Here is a 20,375-nt window from a genome sequence, read left to right on the forward strand (position 1 = left end):
TTATCTCTCTCCATATTTTCATTTGTAAGGCTGAGTTGAAAATGAACAGTTGAGCAGGAGATGAACTCCAAATCGTTGTTGGAATGATAGCTGAATTATTAGACAAACTATGGAAAAACAGGTTTAGCTCCTTTTCAAAAGGTTCTACTGTCCTCACTGAGGATTAAAATTTTTATACGTGCAATTTTTCGACATTGCGTTTTCCTCAAGAATATCACTCCTCTGAACCTTTTCTTCCCACACAGCACGGACCCATAAACCATGGTTTAAAATATTCGCCAATTTATGACCACGATGAAGCCCAATTCTTTCATTGCTAAGCAAGACCCTTGTGAATTCTGCCCTACTTTATGACCTTTCTTGCCACAGTTGTTAAATGAATCACTGCAGTTATTAGTAATATAAGTGAATCTGGCTTTCCCATTGATTTTGCTCGTCAGGTCACAAAAAGTGATCCCATGACCACAGGGATGCTGCCATGGTTGTGTGGAAAATGGTCATAAGCCACTTTCTTCAGTGCCATTGTAACTTTGAAGTCACTAAATGGATTATTGTAAATTGAGGACTACCTGTAAATCTTGATTCTCATGACAATATTAAGCCACAATGGGATCATTTAATACGAAGAATGCATTAAATAATGCCTTACTAGTAAATCATGGTTAAGGGAACTCTGGGCCCAGGGAGAAATTCTGAAGAATATTCACCAAAATAAAGATTTAGAGTTTAAGGTAGAATAACAGAGTTGGAAGGCACCTTGGAAGTCTTCTAGTCCAACCTCCTGTTAGGCGGGAAACCCAATACTATTTCAGACAAATGGTTGTCCAATTTCTCCTTAAAAATCTCCCGTGTTGGAGCACCCACAACTTCTGGAGGCAAGTCATTCCGCTGATTAATTATCCTCCCAGATAACATCTCCTTATTTCTAATGAGGTTCTCTCCTTGATGTTTCCATCCATTACTACAGATCCCAGAGTTGGCCTCCTCAGGGTGCCATCGGCCAGACAGTGTCGGCTGGTGACCCCCAGGGAGAGAGCCTTCTCTGTGGGAGCGCCTTCCCTCTGGAATGAGCTGCCCCCGGAGCTTTGCATAATCCGACCTCCGTCCTTCCGATGTGCCCTAAAAAGTTAGCTTTTCCAGCAAGCCGGCCTGGCCTGTTAATTTTATCTAATTTTTAAAATGTTATTGTCATATTAATTGGGTTTGTTTTTTTGGATATTTGATTTCCTTTTAACTTTTGTGATATGTGTTTTTTAATGTTGTACGCCGCCCTGAGTCCTTTGGGAGAAGGGCGGCATATAAATCCAATAAAACAAACAAAACAAACAACTTCTCCTGCCCTCAGGTTGACCCTTTTTCTATGGAGATGGTTGTCCAGAGGGCAGTTGAGAAACTGTGGATGTTGGCCTCTTAAGAGCCAGTCTGTGGTTTCATCTTAAGGGAAACCCTGAAGTCACACTACACTCTGAAACTTCCCACTTCAACTGCTATTGTGACATTTGGAATATTCAGGAAGGGGAAGGTTTGAAGGGATGGAGCTAACAGTTACTCTCTGCTTGTGGAGAACATCTAATGTACAAAAGCAACACTGTACATCTAGTAAAACAGTCCAGTAATCCTGTGTGACTCTCCCCAAGAGGACTTTTCAGCTTTTGTACTGAAGATACTAAGAAACACTTTTATTGAGGAACAGCCTCTGATCTGAGGGGATAAAAGATGGTGGCTGTGGCATCCGGTGTGTGGGTGTGTGAAGCTATGGAAGAGCAAAATGGAGGTCCTGCGGGGGGAAAAATACTGAAGTAAATCATGTTGCTAAATGGAAGTTACCAAATAACCAACTTTTATAAGAAAAAAATTGCCTCAGGAAACAAAAAAAGTGACGAAACTGAGATGGCAATTTCCTCTCAGTGAGCAAAGTCGAATTCATTTAATGAGAGAGAACAGCTAAATATAGGAGCGAATTTGAGGAGAAACATCCATAGGAGGAGGTGTTAAATACAGAATTAAAAATGATCTTCATAAAGTATGAAATTAAGACAAGATTAAACCTAAAGGACTTTTAAAAAGAATCTTAGACCATTGACACAAACTGCATTCCTGTTTTCTTTGAAATGACCTCAAATTGATGCACAGCAAATTTGATTTCCGTCGCAGAGAACTGAATTATATACCGTAGTTTCCAGAAAGTTTACTATGTAAGCAAAATGAAATGGATACCTCTGAAAGCAAGATGGAATCAATGTAAATTTGCAATGGAAGACCAAAGAAGGCCATATTGAATGAAGACCAGAGACTGATGACAATCATAGCATTTTCTTACAAATGCTATGAAGCACATTGCTGTAGGAACGACTTTCTTCGTTCAGTTCTCGATCTCCTTCATTGGACCCTAACATTTTGTGAGGCTTTTTCTCACCTCACTTTTCAGAGATTTTATATACCTCAAATCAGGTTCCCCCATCCTGCTGCCTTTTTAAAATTATTCCTTAACATTCTCAAACATTTTATCCATTTTCATAAAGAGGGGTTCAGGACTTATCACTCCTACAACGCTTTTGACTAGGCTCTTGTAATAATTTCCTCAATCTCAAAAATATCTGGGCTTTCCTCACCTACAGTACTCTTCCTCTTCCCTTCTTTTCATTATATCCTTCACTCTTTGCATTCCATGTAGGAGTTTCATCTCACCATGTATTAGATTATATTCACCGCCATGCTTTGAAATGTCACGTTCTTCCGATTCACTGCATACGTTGTGCATTTGTAGAGACCCTGAAATTGATAATTTTATCCCCATATTTGCATTAGATATCTCCCTATCTGTCATACCCTTACCTGCCCCACTATTTGACACCATTGGCAACAGGAAGGGCATCCAGCCATTAAACACTCTGCTAGCTCCATTCAGTTGCCCTGATTCCACCCTGCAAGAGATTATGGGGTCGTTAAATGATGATCTTTTGGGATGGGTGAGGTTGCCCTCTCTCCCCCATTCATTTAAAACAGGTTTTCAGGTCTTCTCCTCAGGTCAGGCTTTCAAAACACCTTTCAAATATGCACCCTAATTCTTGGGAGATGTAGCACATCATTACCAATAAACAAAAATATTTGTAGGGTGGAAATGAGGGGTCCTTGGAGCTCTCTGAACCCAAACAAGCAATTAGTAACATCATCAGTGCTTAGTGAACTTGAAGAAAACAATCAAACTCAAGAGAGCACCAAGATAGCATATTATTGCCTGCATCTCACAATTGAAGAATCCAAACTATATTGTACATGTATCAACTTGGTTGCCACCTCAATCATATAAGTAACAGTCGGTGTGGTCAATAACTTCCTAGTACTGGTATGTAGTCTGCTTTTTGTATCCAGTATTATTTCTCTTTCTGATCCATATCCTTCAAACTAAGGTAAGAGTTTTACCCGGAGCTCTTTCCAATCTGTATGTATGTAGGGTTTCTTAATAATGCAGATTCCTTATGGCAAGCTGATCATTTTGAGTTTAGCTCTTTTTACATTCTTACAGGATTCTCTCCTATGGGGATTCTTTATGAGACGTAAGAGTACTGGAGAAAGTACTTATTGAAATCCCTAGCATTTCATTATGAAATCTTTATTATTAAAATTAGGGAGGCCCTCAATCTTTTACTTTACAAATTCTCCAAAGCTACTATTCTCCAAAGCACCTGAGGGTAGAACAAGAAGCAATGGGTGGAAACTAATCAAGGAGAGAAGCAACTTAGAACTGAGGAGAAATTTCCTGACAGTGAGAACAATTAATCTGTGGAACAGCTTGCCTCCAGAAGTTGTGAATGCCCCAACACTGGAAGTCTTTAAGAAGATGTTGGATAGCTATTTGTCTGAAACGGTATAGGGTTTCCTGCCTAGGCAGGGGGTTGGACTAGAAGACCTCCAAGGTCCCTTCCAACTCTACTATTGTATTGTATTGTAAATTCAGACTGCACAATATCATTAATACCCAAAGAAAATGATTGATGGGACTTGTCCTTTCACAAAATGGATGGTAACGCAGATAGGACCAAATTAAAAAAATTATAATAATCATGAAGCAGGGTGATTATATCATTCAACGAAACATTTTCTGGCTCATCACAATATTTACCATCAATATCTAGGTGAAATGACATTTTTCTGGAAAACAAGAATACATCAGATTGTGCTATATCCATATTTTTTTAAAAAAATTGAACATTTTCCTGGGAAAATGTAGAAACCAAAGACATTCTTGGAAATAAAGATAATTCTATACTCCAGATCTTATTTTTTCAGAAGCAGGTTGTGGAATGGGGTGGAAAATGAGGACTGAAGAAAATTGAAAGTGATATGATGCAGGCAAAACACAGAGAAAGAAAAATGCAGATTAAATTTTAAGCTGGAGTAAGTGATCAATTTGTCAGTAAGGTTTTCCTTGATTCACTGACTTTTTAAAGCCTGTAAGCCAAAAGTTGAGATTGCAAAGGAATTCCTCCTTCAAATTTCACTTGAAAGCACCCATTTGCCTCAGCCATTACAACAGAAAGAATAAGCATTGCAGTTCAAGAATTTTAATTTTTCCTTGATCAACTCTCCCATCCTCCACAACATTTAAATTATGTACACTATCCAGAGTTCTTTACCAACAATAGTAGTAAAATTTACGAAGGCTTATATGCATTTGAAAAACTTGCCCCCGCAAGGAAAATTCAGTTTTGTTTTTTTAAAAAAAGATACTTCCACATTTCTCTTCCAGAGCTTTGGGAACCTTGAATTAAAAGCAAATCATGGACAAAGATAAGCAGGCAGCAAAACACTGATTTATTAAAAATGACTGTTTAGGTCCCCAACCCCAGGGCCTGGCTTAGAACCAGACTGCACTAGCGGCAGGTGAGATGTGCGCAGAGCTTCTTGCATGCACTCACATGTATAATTCTACTTGCATGAGTGGTGGGCACTTGTGCTTGAGTGCAAAGCTCCACTTGCACAAATGGAGCTGTGTGTGTGCCTGTTACTCGCACGGAAGTAACAGGCACACACACAGGCACACATACTGGGTCGAGATGGAAAGTTTGGGGACCACTGATGTAAAGTGACAGTATGGAGATATTAAAAAAAAACCACCACTAACCAACAAATCAGCTATAGTATTAACTATAATGATGGGTTTTTTTTTTGCCAAAGTTAATTTGAGGTCACTAGTTAGATACCCAATTAAAAACACAAACACATGTACTGGAAGGAATTTTCTGCCACATTTGGAGCAAAGGAATCTTGGCCTCCCATGATGAATCCAGGTTGGCCAGATAAAAATTGATCCTTAATTATTTACATCTCTTTCCACTGAATTCATGGAATCTCTTAAAATGAAGCACGAGGTGATCACTGGAAATCCCCCCCCCCCTTTTCAGGCTGTATTACAATTTAATACGATTCTTCCTATCTACACTCTACAATTTAATATGATTCTCCCCTATCTACATTCCCTGATGTGACGCAAGACTTCCGCTTGGGCTGAAGGTTGTTTTGAGATACGGGACTATTTGCATGGCTTCTCACGTCGGTGAGTTGTTTGATGCAATTTTAAGCGGGGATATTTCCGTGAATAAAACGTGCAGTTGTCCTCTGCTGGAAGTCAACCTTTTAAGACTATCAGTGAAATGCATCTCAAACACTAAGCACTTCTACAAGATTTAGTTAATTTTGTATTTTGAGGCAAGCAGAAAGAACTGTAGGAGGCATCAAAAATATCTAGATCGGGTGTGTCTTTCAACTGGCTTTCAAGGGCCAGATCAGCATTGTAGTTCTCTGTGGGCTGGGGGGCGGGGAGATGGGACAGATGCCTCCTGCAGCACCCTGCCAGCCAAAACGGGGCACCGAGGGGGGGGAACGCACAGCCCCCAGCGCCCCATTTTTGGCTCGGACGACCCCCTGTAGCACTTTGACAGCCAAAACAGGGCACGGGGGAGCTGCACGTGCCCCAAGCCCCGTTTTGGCTGCCAGAAGCACTGCTCCTTTGCTATTTCCAGGCCAGCCAGGCCAGATTTAAGCATCCCGCAGGTCAGATCCAGCCCGCGGACCTTGAGTTTGACACCCTGGATCTAGATGGTAATCATGGCCGTGTAATCTAAGCCTTGGGTTTTTTTTTATGTGACTCCTGTTCAGCACAGGTTAAAAAGAACAGGGATTCAATCACATGGCCATGGCCCTCCAATTGACTTTTTTAAACCCCATCTTGTAAACACCCCTGGATAGAAGATGTGAAAAGCAGGATCCCACATCCAACAATATCTTCTCTGCACGATCTTCTTACAGGTTGCGCGTTGACTTTAAACTAGTTCCTTGGGAGCACTAGAGAGTTCTTCCCCTGTATGAACTCTCTGATGCAGTTTAAGGTCTGAGCTGTTACTGAATCGTTTTCCGCACTCGGAACATTTATATGGTTTATCTCCCGTGTGGATTTTTTGATGCGATTTCAGATTCATGCTGTACCTGAACGTCATTCCGCAGTCAGAACATTTATATGGTTTCTCCCCCGTGTGAATTCTTTGATGGGTCTTCAGATTCACGTTGTGAGTAAACGTCTTTCCACACTCTAAACACTTATAGGGTTTCTCTCCCAGGTGGATTTTCTGGTGCGACTTCAGGCTCATGCTGTGAGTGAAACACTTCCCACATTCGGAACACTTGTACGGTTTCTCCCCAGTGTGGAGTTTTTGATGCGATTTGAGATTTATGCTGTAGCTGAACATCATTCCGCATTCCAAACATTTGTACGGTTTCTCCCCCGTGTGAATTCGCTGATGTGATTTCAGGTTCATGTTGTACCGGAAATTCTTCCCACACTCAGAACATTTGTATGGCTTCTCACCCGTGTGAATCTTTTGATGTGACTTAAGGTTTGTGAAGTTCTTTCCGCACTCTAAGCATTTATAGGTTTTATCTCCTGAATGTGCTCTCTGCGGTTTAGGAAGGCTTCCCCGCTCACTTAAGCCACCTCCAAACTCAAGGGATTTCGGTGGTTTTTCTCTACTACGGCTCGTATTTTTCATTTCTTCGCTACAATCTTCTAATTTTGGAATTTGAGAGAAGTCAGCCTCTTCAAAAGGGACAGCTTTCTCTCCCCATTTCTGTTTTTCTTCAGTCTTTGGTTTGTCCTGTTTACTGCTCTTTCCATCTGAATGAATCAATAAGAGGAATGTAATCAGAGAAAACTTTACCCTCAATCCTGGAAGAGCTCTTAGATTCAAAGAAGAGATGGTGCCCGGACAATACTTTCAACCAAAATGATACTTAACCACATTACAACTGAGTTTTATGTTTGTGCAGACAGTACGGTTTGTAAACCATGATTTATGCCTTCACAGTTTATAACTCGGTTATTCTTTAAACCATCCCATAAACACTGAGACGATGCAACATACAAACCAAAAGTTAGTTTGTTTACTTTGGGCATACTGTGCTTTGTGAATCCAGCTTATTATAATTTATTCAGCAAACGTGGCTAAGCAAACCATGGCTTAGTGCAATGTGTGAACCCATGACTGAATGCTTACCTTCTTGCAAATCCTTGACAGATGAATCCTCAGTAACTTCCTGCCATGATGTGAATTTATTTTGGGGTACTGAAACAAAGTACCAAGAAAATAATAATAATAATATTAATACAGGAGCATTTTATGGTATTAAACTATTACGGCTGTACATTTGGACCATTGCTTAATTAAAGTTAAAACACGAATGGCAAGTATTTGTAGTTCTTACACACAGAAGAGCAACAATAGAATAGAATAGGTTTAGTTTAGTTGGAAGGGACCTTCCAGAGTTGGAAGGTTAGCTAGACAGTTTTAAGATTCCTATCGTGTTTCCCTGAAAATAAGATAGGGTCTTATTTTCCTTTGACCCCCAAAATAAGCACTTGGCTTTATTTTTGGGGAGATCTTAACTCAGGGTGGCAGGTTTATCCAATATATCTCCCTTCTCCTATTCGGTGTGGGGTTTGGTCTCTGTTTATATATAGTAGCTTACTTTGCCAGAGTTAATGGGGTAAATAAACAGGGAGCAAGTTTTACATACATTAGCTCTAATGATGTTACTTAGTTGGGTTTTCTGACCCCCCCCCCCCTCCACGCCTGTGAATAAACCAGAACACAGGCTTGGCTGTTTGCCACTGTTTAATTACTGAGATAACGAATCCTTTGGCTGAGGGCCCAGACAACTCACGTTCAATGGAGCAACCCAGATAATTCAAAATGAAGCAACGCAGATAGTCCAAACAAAGACACGGCTAGAATACACCAGATAGATTTTCTTAACTACTAATTTGAATGGTTGTTTCCTGCAAATGTCCCCTCCCAACGCCTCACCTATAATCTTTCTTGGGAGGGGCCAATCCACAACCACCTGTGCTTAATCATCTTCTGTGAGTCTGCCTACAGAGTTGCTGCTTCCATTTCTCAGCCCTTCTCAATCTAGCATCAGGGACAAACTGCCTTTGATCCTCCCCACTGCTCCATGCCTCAGGCGCCTCCTGGTGGCCCACGAGCCTCTCTGGTCCCTGCTCTGAGTCTGAACCCTGCACAGGGTCCTCCACATCGTCCAGGGCAAACTCATATGGTTCCTCGCTATCCGAGTCCATCAGCAGCTCAACCGGATCCTGCTGGGCCACAACAGTTGGGCATTGAAACATCTGCCAGAACACAACTTAGACCCCCACTTCACACCAGTTTCACACTGAGGAAAATATCCTGACGGAATCAGTTAATTCCCATCAAAATTCCCGTCTCTCTCTCTCTCTCTAACATCCATGTCTCCATAACAGAAGATTTTAACGTTTGTAAAAGAAGATACTAGAAGAATTGAATGCCATAACCAATCACCTCAACCTAAATTTTATTTATTTTTTAAATTTTATGTATTTTATGCCTTTATTATTTTCATAAATAATAAAATATATCTAATACTCTGTCCTCCTCCTATTTTCCCCATAACAGCAACCCTGTAAGTCAGTTGGGGAGAGAGAGAGAATCACTGGCTCAAGCTCATCCAGACTGCTTTCATGCCTATGGCAGGACTAGGACTCAGAGTTTCCCAGTTTCTAACTTGGTAGAATTTAGCCACTAGGCCAAACTGACTTTCTATTCTCACTGCCTCCCATGCTCTGGCACAATGCACACGGATGAGCTACTGCTGTTCTCTAAGACTCACCCACAGAGCAGCGATTAGCACAATGGATGGCAGTCATTTCTGATTTCTCATCGTAGCCAAGATGAAAACTTACCCAAAGATGGCACCATCCCGTAATCCTCTGTAGTGTCCATCTGGTTTGGATCTAATGGAGTCCTTTCCTCCATGGTCACTTTGTTAACGGGCCCTGAGCCCTGAAAGAAAAAAGAAAACATGTTATTCTACAAGCCAACATTTTCTGTTGCCTTCAAACTTCTCAACAGAGAGAAAGTGACAGGACTAATACATCACGCAAAGCCAAAATGTTGCTTCTTTTGTTTAATACAAGGCAAGGCAAGAGGAATTTGTTGAACACCTGACAAAACTGCTCAGATTCCTTCTTTGGAACCCATGGGTGTTACAGGTCCATCAGAGCAGGGGTCCCCAACCTTTATTTTGTGGACCGACTCTGGTCCTGGACATGCCAGCAACTGAGCTATGCAAACTAGTGAAGCCCAATCCGCAGTATACAGGCAGCATGCAAAACCACGCCCTGTCCAGTCCACGGAAACGCCTTTCTTCATGGAACCTGTCTCTGGTGCCCAAAAGGTTAGAGGCTGCTGCATTAGATATACTCCGGGAAAGGTCCTTTTCAGTTATTTGTGAATGGTTCGATCCTGTTGAATCTGATGAAGTGGATACGGTCCAAAACATTGTTGGTACAACCACCGTAGGTCCCATCCCTCTTGCCTGGTGAAAGCTCTCAAGGTAGTGATAAATTCTTCACTGCGGGAAAAGGCGTTTCCCAGACTATTGATGAGAGCCCAGTTCACCCCCTCCTCAAAAAAACAACAACTCTGGATTCCACCAGTCTGGACAGTTTTCGTCCCGTCTCCCACCTTCCCTTTCCAGGGAAGATGATAGAATTCAGAAGGTTCTGAATGAAATGGAATATCTTGACCCCCCCTTCCAGTCAGGATTCAAGCCCGGTTATGAGATAGAAATGTCCAGAAGGTGCTTTTTCAAGAGGCAACTGGACCTTCTTTAAATGTCCATGGAGATTCTCAGCCATCCAGTCATGGTTGTCCCAAAGGTGCTTCTTCAAGAGGCAACTGGACTTTCTGGCTTTTCTTGGAAGATGTTTTGCTTCTCATCCAAGAAGCTTCTTCAGCTCAGAGCTGGATGAAATCATCCGCCAACATGGGATCAAGTACCATCAGCGTGCTGATGATATTCAACTTTATATCTCCATTCCCATGACTCAAGTAAAGCTGTTGCTGCCCTCTTGCAGGGCTCGGAGGCTACGGGGTTCTGGATGGAGAACAGCAGGCTTTGGCTCAGAGCTGAAGAAGCTTCTTGGATGAGAAGCAAAATGTCTTTAGAGTAAAACCAGAAAGTCCAGTTGAAAAAGCACCTTTGGGACAACAATGACCTAGTTGACTGAGAATCTTCATAGACTGGTAGCACTTGCTGATGATCTCTGATGAGAGCAAGATCAATCTAGTGTATGCACCCTTGCTCTCCACCTCTGAGTGATTTTTTGATACTATTGACCACGGCATCTTTTTGAATTTGGGGCTGAGCAGTGCCATCTTGCACTGATTTGGCCCCTTTCTACAAAGCAGGTCCAAATCATTGTTGATAGAGTAAGAGGTCTAGTCCAGAGCCACTCATCTGTGGACTGTTGCAGGGCTTGGTACTCTCCCCACTCCCTTTTAATATCTACATGAAGCCACTGGGGTGAAATCATCCACCAACGCAGGATGAAGTACCATCAGCGTGCTGATGATACTCAACAATCTGTGGATGATGATCAAAGGTGTTGACACTCTAGAAAGAGTGCACAGAAGAGCAACCAATATGATTAGGGGAGTGGAGGTTAAACCATGCAGGGACTGGGCATGGCTAGTCTAGTGAACAGAAGGATCAGGGGAGACATGATAAAACAGTATTCCAATATTTGAGGGGCTGTAGAGAGGAGGAGTTCAACCTATTTTCCAAAGCACCCGAAGGCCAGACAAGGAACAATGGATGGAAACGGAACAAGGAGAGATTCAACCTAAAAATAAGTAGAAATGTTCTGACCATGAAAACAATCAACCAACGGAACAGAAGTTGCCTTTCAGAAGTTGTGGGAGCTTCATCACTGGAAGCTTTCAAGAAGAGACTGGACTGCCGTTTGTCAGAAACGGTGTAGGGTCTCCTACTCGAGCAGGGGGCCAGACTCGAAGACCTACAAAGTCCCTTCAACTCTTATTCTATTCTATTCTTCAGAATTTTATATCTACTCAAGTGATGCTGTTGTTGCCCTCTTACAATGCTTGGAGGCTATGGGGGTCCGGATGGGGAACAACAGATTTGTAAAAGGACAAAGTCCAGTCAAAGATTTTTGCAAGGTGGTTTCTTCTGCAAGCTCTGTTTTTTATTCCCTATGCATCATGTATGAAGGGGACAAAACTTCTGCTGGAAAGGGATAGCCCTGTTTCTGTCATTCTGATGAAAGCACCCCCCCCAATCCTGCAGACACCTTTACCCCTGAGCTTCCCTGCGCAGTCCTTGTCTTACCTGACCTGACTGCAGAGAAGCGGTTCCTCTCCCACCGTCAACGGCCACTTGATTTTCTGTAGGTAAAACAAAGACAGATGTTACACTTTGGGTCTTTCACACAGGATCACAAGGAAAGGCGATTGATTTAATGAAATCCCATCCGCTAATCTTTACCTAGAGAGGTCGCCTTGTCATTCACGATTTTCTCAAACGGTGGCCTTGGATTACTGGCAGCTGACAAACTGTCCGGGTCAGGAAACTCAGAGGCAGGTCTGGCCAGCATTCCTTGCGCCTGAAACCAGGAGGAAGAATCCATGCAAAGAAAACGACTCATTATTTTTGGCAAATGTGTGTTCAACTGAAGGAAATCCTAGACGTTATGGAAGCCTGCTCAAAGAACAGGGATGAAAAAGAAAAAACCTTCAAGACAAGGAGTCTTGATTTCAAAATCGCTATGATGTTGTCCTGTCACCTTTTAAACCAGGGGTGTCAAACTCAAGGCCTGGGGTCCAGATCCGGCCTGCGGGGTAAGGAACGCCCCGCGGTGCTTCTGCCAGCGAAAACGGAGCTTGGGAGGGGCATGCGGGGCCCTCCCAAGCTCCATTTTTGCTGGCAGAGAGTTGCAGGAGGCTGTCACAAACGAAAAGGGAGCTCAGGAGCCCATTTTTGCTAGCAGAGCTACCAGAGGTTCCCCCGACACAAGCGACGTTGAGCTGCCCCTACTGAAGTCAAACAAAACCCTGATGTGGCCCTCAATTAAATCGAGTTTGACACCCCTGTTTTAAACCTATTTAACCACATACTTAATGTTCACATTCTAGTTTGGTTATGTCTTGCAGACAAAGAAAAGTGTAGGGTTTTGTTCAGCAGCTATATTCTCAGAGTGCCCAAAGAGAGAAATATCAGCCTCTACCTAGGATTGAACTCACCACCTCCTGATTGTGAGGTGAGTGCTCCACCTCTAGGCCACCACACCCCTCAAATGTTCTTCTCAATATAAGGTCTAATTTAATATTTCGATGTTTTATTTACTATTTCAATCTTTCAGTCGTCCACTTTGACCCCTCTCTTCACCAATTTCTTTACACGATTCCTGCCAAGACATCGACCCAATTGCCAGTTTTCTTAAAATGCTGGTAAACGATGTTCCTCAAGCACATAAAAATTTACGGTAGAGGTAGTCCCCCAACTTACAACCACAACTGAGCCAAATGTTCTGTTGCTGAGCGAGATCGTTAAGGGAGTTTTGCCCCCTTTTACGATCTTTCTTGCACAGTTGTTAAGTGAGTCTGGCCTTACTACTGACTTGTCGGAAGGTCGCAAAAAGGGAAATCACATGACCCCGGGACCCTGGAACCATCACATATATATGAGTCAGTTGCCAAGTGTCCAAATTTTGATCAGGTGAAGGCGGGGATGCTTGCTGCAATGTTTGTAAATGTGAAAAACAATCATGTCACTTTTTCCAGTGATGTTGTAACTTCGAATAATCCTTAAACCAACTGTTGTAAGTTGAGAAATATGCGTATTTCTGTTCTTGCTGACAACTGCCTGGACTCTTTTAGAGCTTGGGAAGAACCAATAGCGATTTCTATGAATTGTACGCTTAATAGCTTAGCGTGTGAGGTGGTTAAGCAAATACACTTCGTTCGATAAACTATGGTTAAGCAAACCCAGTTTAATAATGTGCAAACAGAGAATGTCCACTTGTCCAATGCTCTGCTACACTAGAATTGGCTATTTCTTTCTTGGGTAAAATCCAGAAAAGGATGGCTTTTCAGACCGCTTTCCAAAAATCGAGCCAACAATTGAGGCACCTGAAAATACACTTACCTGCGCTCCCTCTATCTCGCTCAGAAGGAATCCTTCTGCCAAAGCAACGGCCTCTGAGCTGGTCTCCGGCCCGCACTCTCGAACCCAGTTCCCCATCTCTGGCGGCAAGATTTTCAGGAACTGCTCCAGGATCACCAGATCCAAGATCTGAGCTTTTGTATGCCTTTTGGGCTTCAGCCATTTGTGACAAAGGTCATGAATTCGGCTCCAGACTTCCCGAGGACCTTCCGCTTCTTGGTAACAAAACTCCCTGAACCGCTTGTGCTGTTCTGACCAGCAAGTGTGCACCCCACGCAGGATATTCTGCACTTTCTTCCCCCAGAATTCTGCCCCATTTCCCACATCCAGGACATCGAGGCTTCTTCCAGCTTCAAGGCTAGTCAAATCTTGGTCTTCCATCTCCGAAGTCTGCCCCAAACAGGTTCAGACGTTCACGCTGTTGGACGGCCAATTTTCTTCCGGAGGCTCGGATGGGTGAAACTCTTCGGCCTTAGGACTAGCAGGAAAAGATAAGAGAGAAGATAACACTTATTGTCATTTTTTACTGTGAGCACACTGGCCCGCAGAAAAATGAAATTTTTTTGCCTGCACTCCAAAGAAAAAATACCGTATTTTTCGGACTATAAGACACTGGTGTATAAGACACACCAAGATTTCGAAGAGATAAGTAAGAAAAAAAGGTTTTTTGCCTTCCCTGAGCCCCCAGCAGCACTCTGCACGCTTCAGCAGGGCTGGGGGAACGAAAAATGCCCCCGTTTTTGCAAAAAAATGGGTGGAAAATGGGCAATTTTTCACAAAAACGGAGGCGGTTTTGCCTCCCCCAGCCCCGCTAAAGTCTGCAAAGTGCCGCTGCGGGGCTGAGGGAAGGCAAAAACACCTCCGTTTTTGTGAAAAATGGTTAGCATTCAGTGTATAAGATGCACCAACATTTCCATGCTCTTTTTTGGCGGGGAAAGGTGCGTCTTATACTCCGAAAAATACAGTATATATCTATCCATACACATCTGTAACACACATATGCTACATACCTACCTACCTACCTTCCCTGTTTCCCCGAAAGTAGGACTTCCCTAGATAATAAGCCCAATCTGGCTTTTGAGTGCATGCGCTAAAATAAACCCTCACCCAAAATGTTGCAGCACAGCAGCAGCCATGAGGTGACCACGCTCGCCGCCTCCTACACCTCAAAAATAATAAGACCTCCCCAAAAATAAGGTCAAGTGCTTATTGGCCTTATTAAGGTCCTGTCTTCTTTTTAGGGAAAGACGGTGCGCGCGCGCATACACACAAATCACTGTCCATTTTGAATACATAGCGGAGGGAGGAAACTTGAGAAGAGTTCACAAGCCATATGTAAAAAAACTGTGACTGAATCTAGATGTCCACGATACCACAAAGCTGAAGGTAACAAGGAAAGAAGGTTGTGGAGAGGCTGTGTAGCATCCCAGAGAACCCTGCAGACTCTATCCAAGCACCACTTTTATGCTATGTCCTGGATAGAAGGAAGTGAACTATCCATAATCTTTTCTGCTGTCCTCACCACTCCCTTCACTGCCTTCCGGTCTCAAGCAAAATTACAGTGCTGAGATTAAATGGCATTTCTAAAACCACACAGCCAGATTAGTTTCTCCCTGGGGATTTGCAGATTGTGATGTCACAGCAGCAGAAAAAACAGCCATGAGTCCCTTTCTTCAGTGCCGTTGTAACTTTAGTCACTAAATGAAAGATTGTAAGCCAAGGACTATCTATCATTAACCAAGTCAGATCTCCCTTCCCCTCCTTTTCTTTTTAACCCATTCCATCCTTCTGAGGTCGGTAGAATGAGGAGCCAGATTGTTGGGGTCAATATACCGACTGCCAACTGCTAAGAGAGGGCTGTAAAGCACTGGGAAGTGGTATATAAATCTAATCACTTATTGTACTAAGTACCGTACCTTGCTTTATCACTTGTTTGTATGTATACTGAGAGCTTATGCAGTGGAGACAAATTCCTTGTGTCTCCAATCACACTTGTCCAATAAAGAATATTTTATTCTATTCCTATTTCATTTCATTCTATTCAATCCATCCCTATTCTTCTAGGCTATCTAGTCTGGAAACCACTAGATGCCATCAGGTATTGGAGAATAAGTGGAAAACGCCCATGTGGAGTGTGTTTCAGTCTTTTGCCCATGGGGCAGGCATTAAAAGGAGCTTCCAAAATTCTCTCTGGGCTTCCAACCCCCCCTGCCCTTTTCCACCTTACAATACAATACAATAGTAGAGTTGGAAGGGACCTTGGAGGTCTTCTAGTCCAACCCCCTGCCTAGGCAGGAAACCCTATACCGTTTCAGACAAATAGCTATCCAACATCTTCTTAAAGGCTTCCAGTGTTGGAGCATTCACAACTTCTGGAGGCAACTTCTGTTCCACTGATTCATTGTTCTCACGGTCAGGAAATTTCTCCTCAGTTCTAAGTTGCTTCTCTCCTTGATTAGTTTCCACCCATTGCTTCTTGTTCTACCCTCAGGTGCCTTGGAGAATAGTTTGACTCCCTCTTCTCTGTGGCAACCCCTGAGATATTGGAAGACTGCTATCATGTCTTCCCTGGTCCTTCTTTCTCTTAAGCTAAACATACCCAGTTCTTGCAACCGTTCTTCATATGTTTTAGTCTCCAGTCCCCTAATCATCTTTGTTGCTCTTCTCTGCACTCTTTCTAGAGTCTCCACATCTTTTCTACATCGTGGCGACCAAAACTGAATGCAGTATTCCAAGTGTGGCCTTACCAAGGCATTATAAAGTGGTATTAACACTTCACGTGATCACCTTCATCTTCTACCCAGAGTCCCAGCCAAATTAACCACAACATCTCCCCGTGTCCCACCCACCTCTGCCTGCAATGTTTGCATTTGCTTCCTTCCCAAAACGGTTTTCACCTTAGCCCGTCTTCCTCCAAGAAGGAGACCAAGAAAATTAAAACACGGTGCAGCTGGGGGGGGGGGGGGAGACAAGCAGGAAGGATCCTCTCCCAGCCACCCACCTCCGGCCCAGTTTTGGCATTGATAAATCACAATTCTCTGCCTGTGCTTGGGGTTTGTTTGTTTTTTTGCCCCCCAAGAAAGGTATTTTTTAAAAAAACTTTCACCCTACAAGCAAAAGAAAGGAAAACCCACGCAGATGTTTGCATTGCAAAAACCTCCCCGTGCATCCCAGCTCTCCTAAATCCGGTGCAATCACACCCCATGTTATATCCTTGCAAGGGGAGGGGGATCGCTTTTGGAAGGGCGGCGGGATCTTCCTTGTCACGGATCCTAGAGGTGGAGGTTCCCATTTAAAAAAAAAAAAAAGGGGGGGGAGAATAATGCCTCCCTGTCTTTCTCTTTCTCTCGCCTCTTCCTTTCCGGGGGTGGGGAAAGGGAAATTAGAAATCAAGGATCTACTTACTCTCTGCTGGCTAGGATTGGCCTGCGGGTGGGGCGGGGGGCTTGAGGATTGGTGGAGGGGGGGGATCGAAAGCAAGGACACGACTCCAGTTGGAAGCGTGGGGGGGGGGGCACTGAGACGAGAGGTGCAAAAGATGGGAAGGGGAAGAGAAGGAAAGGCGTGGGGGGGGAGGGAAAGCAAGGAAGCCAGGCCACGTGGGAAGCTGCGGCAAGCAGCTCAGGGGACAATGGGAGTTGTAGTGCAAGCATCGGAAGGGAGGGGGGGGCTGGACACAAGGGAGGGGGGCGCGATCACCGCCCCCCGTTTTGAATCCTGCAAGGCGAAAAAAAAGAGCTGAGCATTGCAAAAAGGACTCACCGGAGCCACGGATCTCCTGGCGGCGTTGGGGAGCGGGCCGAGGGAAGGCGGGGGTAGCGACGGAGGCTTCCCTTTGTGCTTCGCTCCCCGCCTCCCGGGCCTAGAAAGGGGGAGGAGCCAATCCGGGAGGCGGAGCGACAAGAGGGAAGCGAGGGCTCAGCCAGTGAGAGAAGGCAAGGCTACCTTGGACAGCTGGGCTTGTGCAAAGAGGGAACGTCTAGGTGCAGACTCCGGGCGGCCGCCAGAGGGCAGCCCAAGCCAAGCTTCGGAAGGCAGGACGGCGCTGGCTTGCAGTTGCATCTTCCCAGCGGCTCTCGGCCCCGAAACCCGGGCAAGAGTGAAATGGGGCGCTTGGCTGCCCCCTGGTGGCCGCCGGCTAGGCAAAGGCTTCGTTCGTCCCCCTGCATTCCCAGTTTATCGTCTCCGTCAAACAGCAGGCCGTGCTTTCAGGTTGTGGAGTTGGAGGAGGCTTCTCGGAGTCCCTTGGACTTCAGGGAGGTCAGATCGGTCAATCCTAAAGGGGTCCTCGAGAAGGACGGAGAAGAGCAACTAGGATGATTGTGAAGAAGGTCCCAAAGATGCAATTCCCGCAAACCGTCTTCATAGTTCAATCTTCATAGAGATTGATTGATTTAATCACTCATGTACAAGATAACAGGGGGAAAGAAACATGGATAAGAACACAGGAAATGGGGACAAATGAAGGGGGACAGTAGGGCAGGGACCTTAGGCACTCTGCTCCGCCAGGTCATGATTGCCCCAAAGGTGCCTTTTTAGGAGGCCACTGGACTTTCTTGTTTTCTTTTTCTTTCAAAGACACTTTGCTTCTCATCCAAGAAGCTTCTTCAGCTCTGATAGGATAACGGGGAGGGGAAGGGTTGATATTCTTTGCAGAAAGCTGATTGATTTGCAGACTATAGGAACCAGGAGGGCTACTGTGGCCCTAAGTACTTCAACCGCCCTGTAAATGGATGTAAATTATCCCCACTATCCTGTCAGAGCTGAAGAAGCTTTCTGGATGAGAAGCGAAACGTCTTCAGAGAAAAAAACAACGTCCGGGGGGCCTCCTGAAAAAGCACTTTTAGGACAACCGTGACTGAGAATCTCTACAGACTACGGAGAACGGTTGCAGGAATTGAGTATGGCAAGCCTTGAGAAAAGAAGGACTAGAGATGAGATGATAGCAGCGTTCCAAAATTTGAGGGGCTGCGGTAAAAAGGGGGTCAGTTTATTTTCCAAAGCACCAGAGGGCAGGACAAGGAACAATGGATAAAAAATAATCAAGGAGAGAAGCAACCTGGAATTAAATCCTGACAGTGAGGACAATTAACCACCAGTGGAACAGCCTGCCTTCAGAAGTTGTGGGTTGTGAGACAGGGGAGGACTGGTGTGCCTGGTGTGCTGTGGCCTAGGAGGTTGCGAACAGTCAGACGCAACTTAGTGACTTAAAAACAGAAAGCCCTGGGATATGTGTGATTGCTCTGTGTTTTGCAAGGAACCTGGGTTATTTTTAAATTCTGCGTTGCTGTACGACCTTGATGCTGGCTTGTTTGATGCATGTACTTTGTTTCCCGCCCCAGTTATTTGATAAAGAGGGCCAGTTGTATAAATTCTGCGAATGAATGCACAGGTGTCTGGGTGGATGCAGTTCAGATCTGTATAAGTAGTATTGTGTAACAAACTTGAACCACTGTGTATTTAAATTGATCCATTGTGCATTTAATTCAAATTTTGCTTCAATTCTTAAATACCGGCCATCTTTAAATTGGTGTGTTCTTAACCCAGAGATTTGCAGTACTGATTTTGATCATGATTTAGCCTGGCAGCCAACTTCCAACAGATTTACTCTCTTCCAAGAAGTCTTGGGGTTCCTTTTTGCACCCCTTTAGGCAAAACACCTCTATTTTCAGGACATGAGGAAGACTACTTGAATCTTAAAGGTTTTTGCCCAATATTCACCTAAGTTGCCTAAGCTAATAGTCACTAAAGACGTGAAAAAAACAGGAGAAAAACAGCATAGAATTTCTGCATTTCTTCTAAAGTAACTCAACCTTTCACTCTTTGTGTTGTTGCATATCAAAAGGACTTAGTTGTCACTCATATTTATACAGTTTTACCTAGAACGGGCAATGCATCTGATACTTTCCCCCCATAACTGCTGGTTTATAGTGCGAGTTTTCACTTCTTGCTTTAAATTAAGCCCTAAAATAGCCTCCAACTAGTTTAGTAATACAATGGGATCCTGACGTGATTTTACCAATAGACACACCCTTTTTTCAGGTGTGAATTCTTTCTTAGCAAGAATTCTCCTTTGTGATGATGTCACCACCTCACAGTGAATCAGAATAGAGCTGGAAGGGACCTTGGAGGTCTTCTAGTCCAGCCCCTCTGCTGAAGAAGGAGATCTATAGCATTCCAGACAAATGTCTGTCCAGTCTCCTCTTAAAAGCCTCCACTGATGAAGCACGCACAACTTCTGAAGGCAAGCTGGTTAATTGTTCTCACTGTCAGGAAGTTTCTCCTTAATTCCAGGTTGCTTCTCTCCTTGATTAGTTTCCATCCATTGTTTCTTGTTCTACTTTCTAGTGCTTTAGGAAATAAGTTGACCCCCTCCTCTTTGTGGCAGCCTCTCAAATACTGGGATACTGCTATCATGTCTCCCCTAGTCCTTCTTTTCTCCAGACTAGTGATACCCAGTTCCTGCAACTGTTCTTCATATATTTTTGTCTCATGGTTTTACCAATAGACTTACACCCTTTTTTTTCTGGAATATATTCCTTCTTAGAGAGCAGGAACTCTCCTTCGTGTTGAAATCATACCTTTCCTCTAGCCTTTGGACTCTGGAGGAATGCCCCAAGGATGTAAAACAACTTTTTACACTTGTAAAAAACATTATCTTTATGCCCTTTCGTGTGATGAGGTTGTGTTTATTGTGGCAGGCCTATCAATGCCTTTCTATGTGAGGAAGTGTGCAGGTAGTGCTCGACTTAACAAGAGTTCATTTAGTGACCGTTCACAGTTACAACGGCACTACCAAAAGTGACTTTTGACCCATT

General features: G+C 43.9%; 1 protein-coding gene across 1 annotated transcript; it reads right to left on the minus strand.

The window, feature by feature from the left end:
* Positions 1-4,549: 4,549 nt before the first annotated feature.
* LOC309392024 (uncharacterized protein) lies at positions 4,550-17,449 on the minus strand. Its single transcript, XM_081952917.1, has 7 exons — positions 17,320-17,449; positions 13,540-14,035; positions 11,881-11,998; positions 11,725-11,780; positions 9,275-9,374; positions 7,551-7,619; positions 4,550-7,171 (listed from the first exon to the last, which is right to left on the minus strand). Exons 2-7 carry the CDS (start codon positions 13,936-13,938, stop codon positions 6,324-6,326), a joined length of 1,590 nt encoding a protein of 529 aa, XP_081809043.1. The 5' UTR covers positions 13,939-14,035; positions 17,320-17,449; the 3' UTR covers positions 4,550-6,323.
* Positions 17,450-20,375: the final 2,926 nt, after the last annotated feature.

Source organism: Natrix helvetica (genome assembly GCF_964273705.1).
Source record: "Natrix helvetica genome assembly, chromosome: 1".
Taxonomy (NCBI): domain Eukaryota; kingdom Metazoa; phylum Chordata; class Lepidosauria; order Squamata; family Natricidae; genus Natrix; species Natrix helvetica.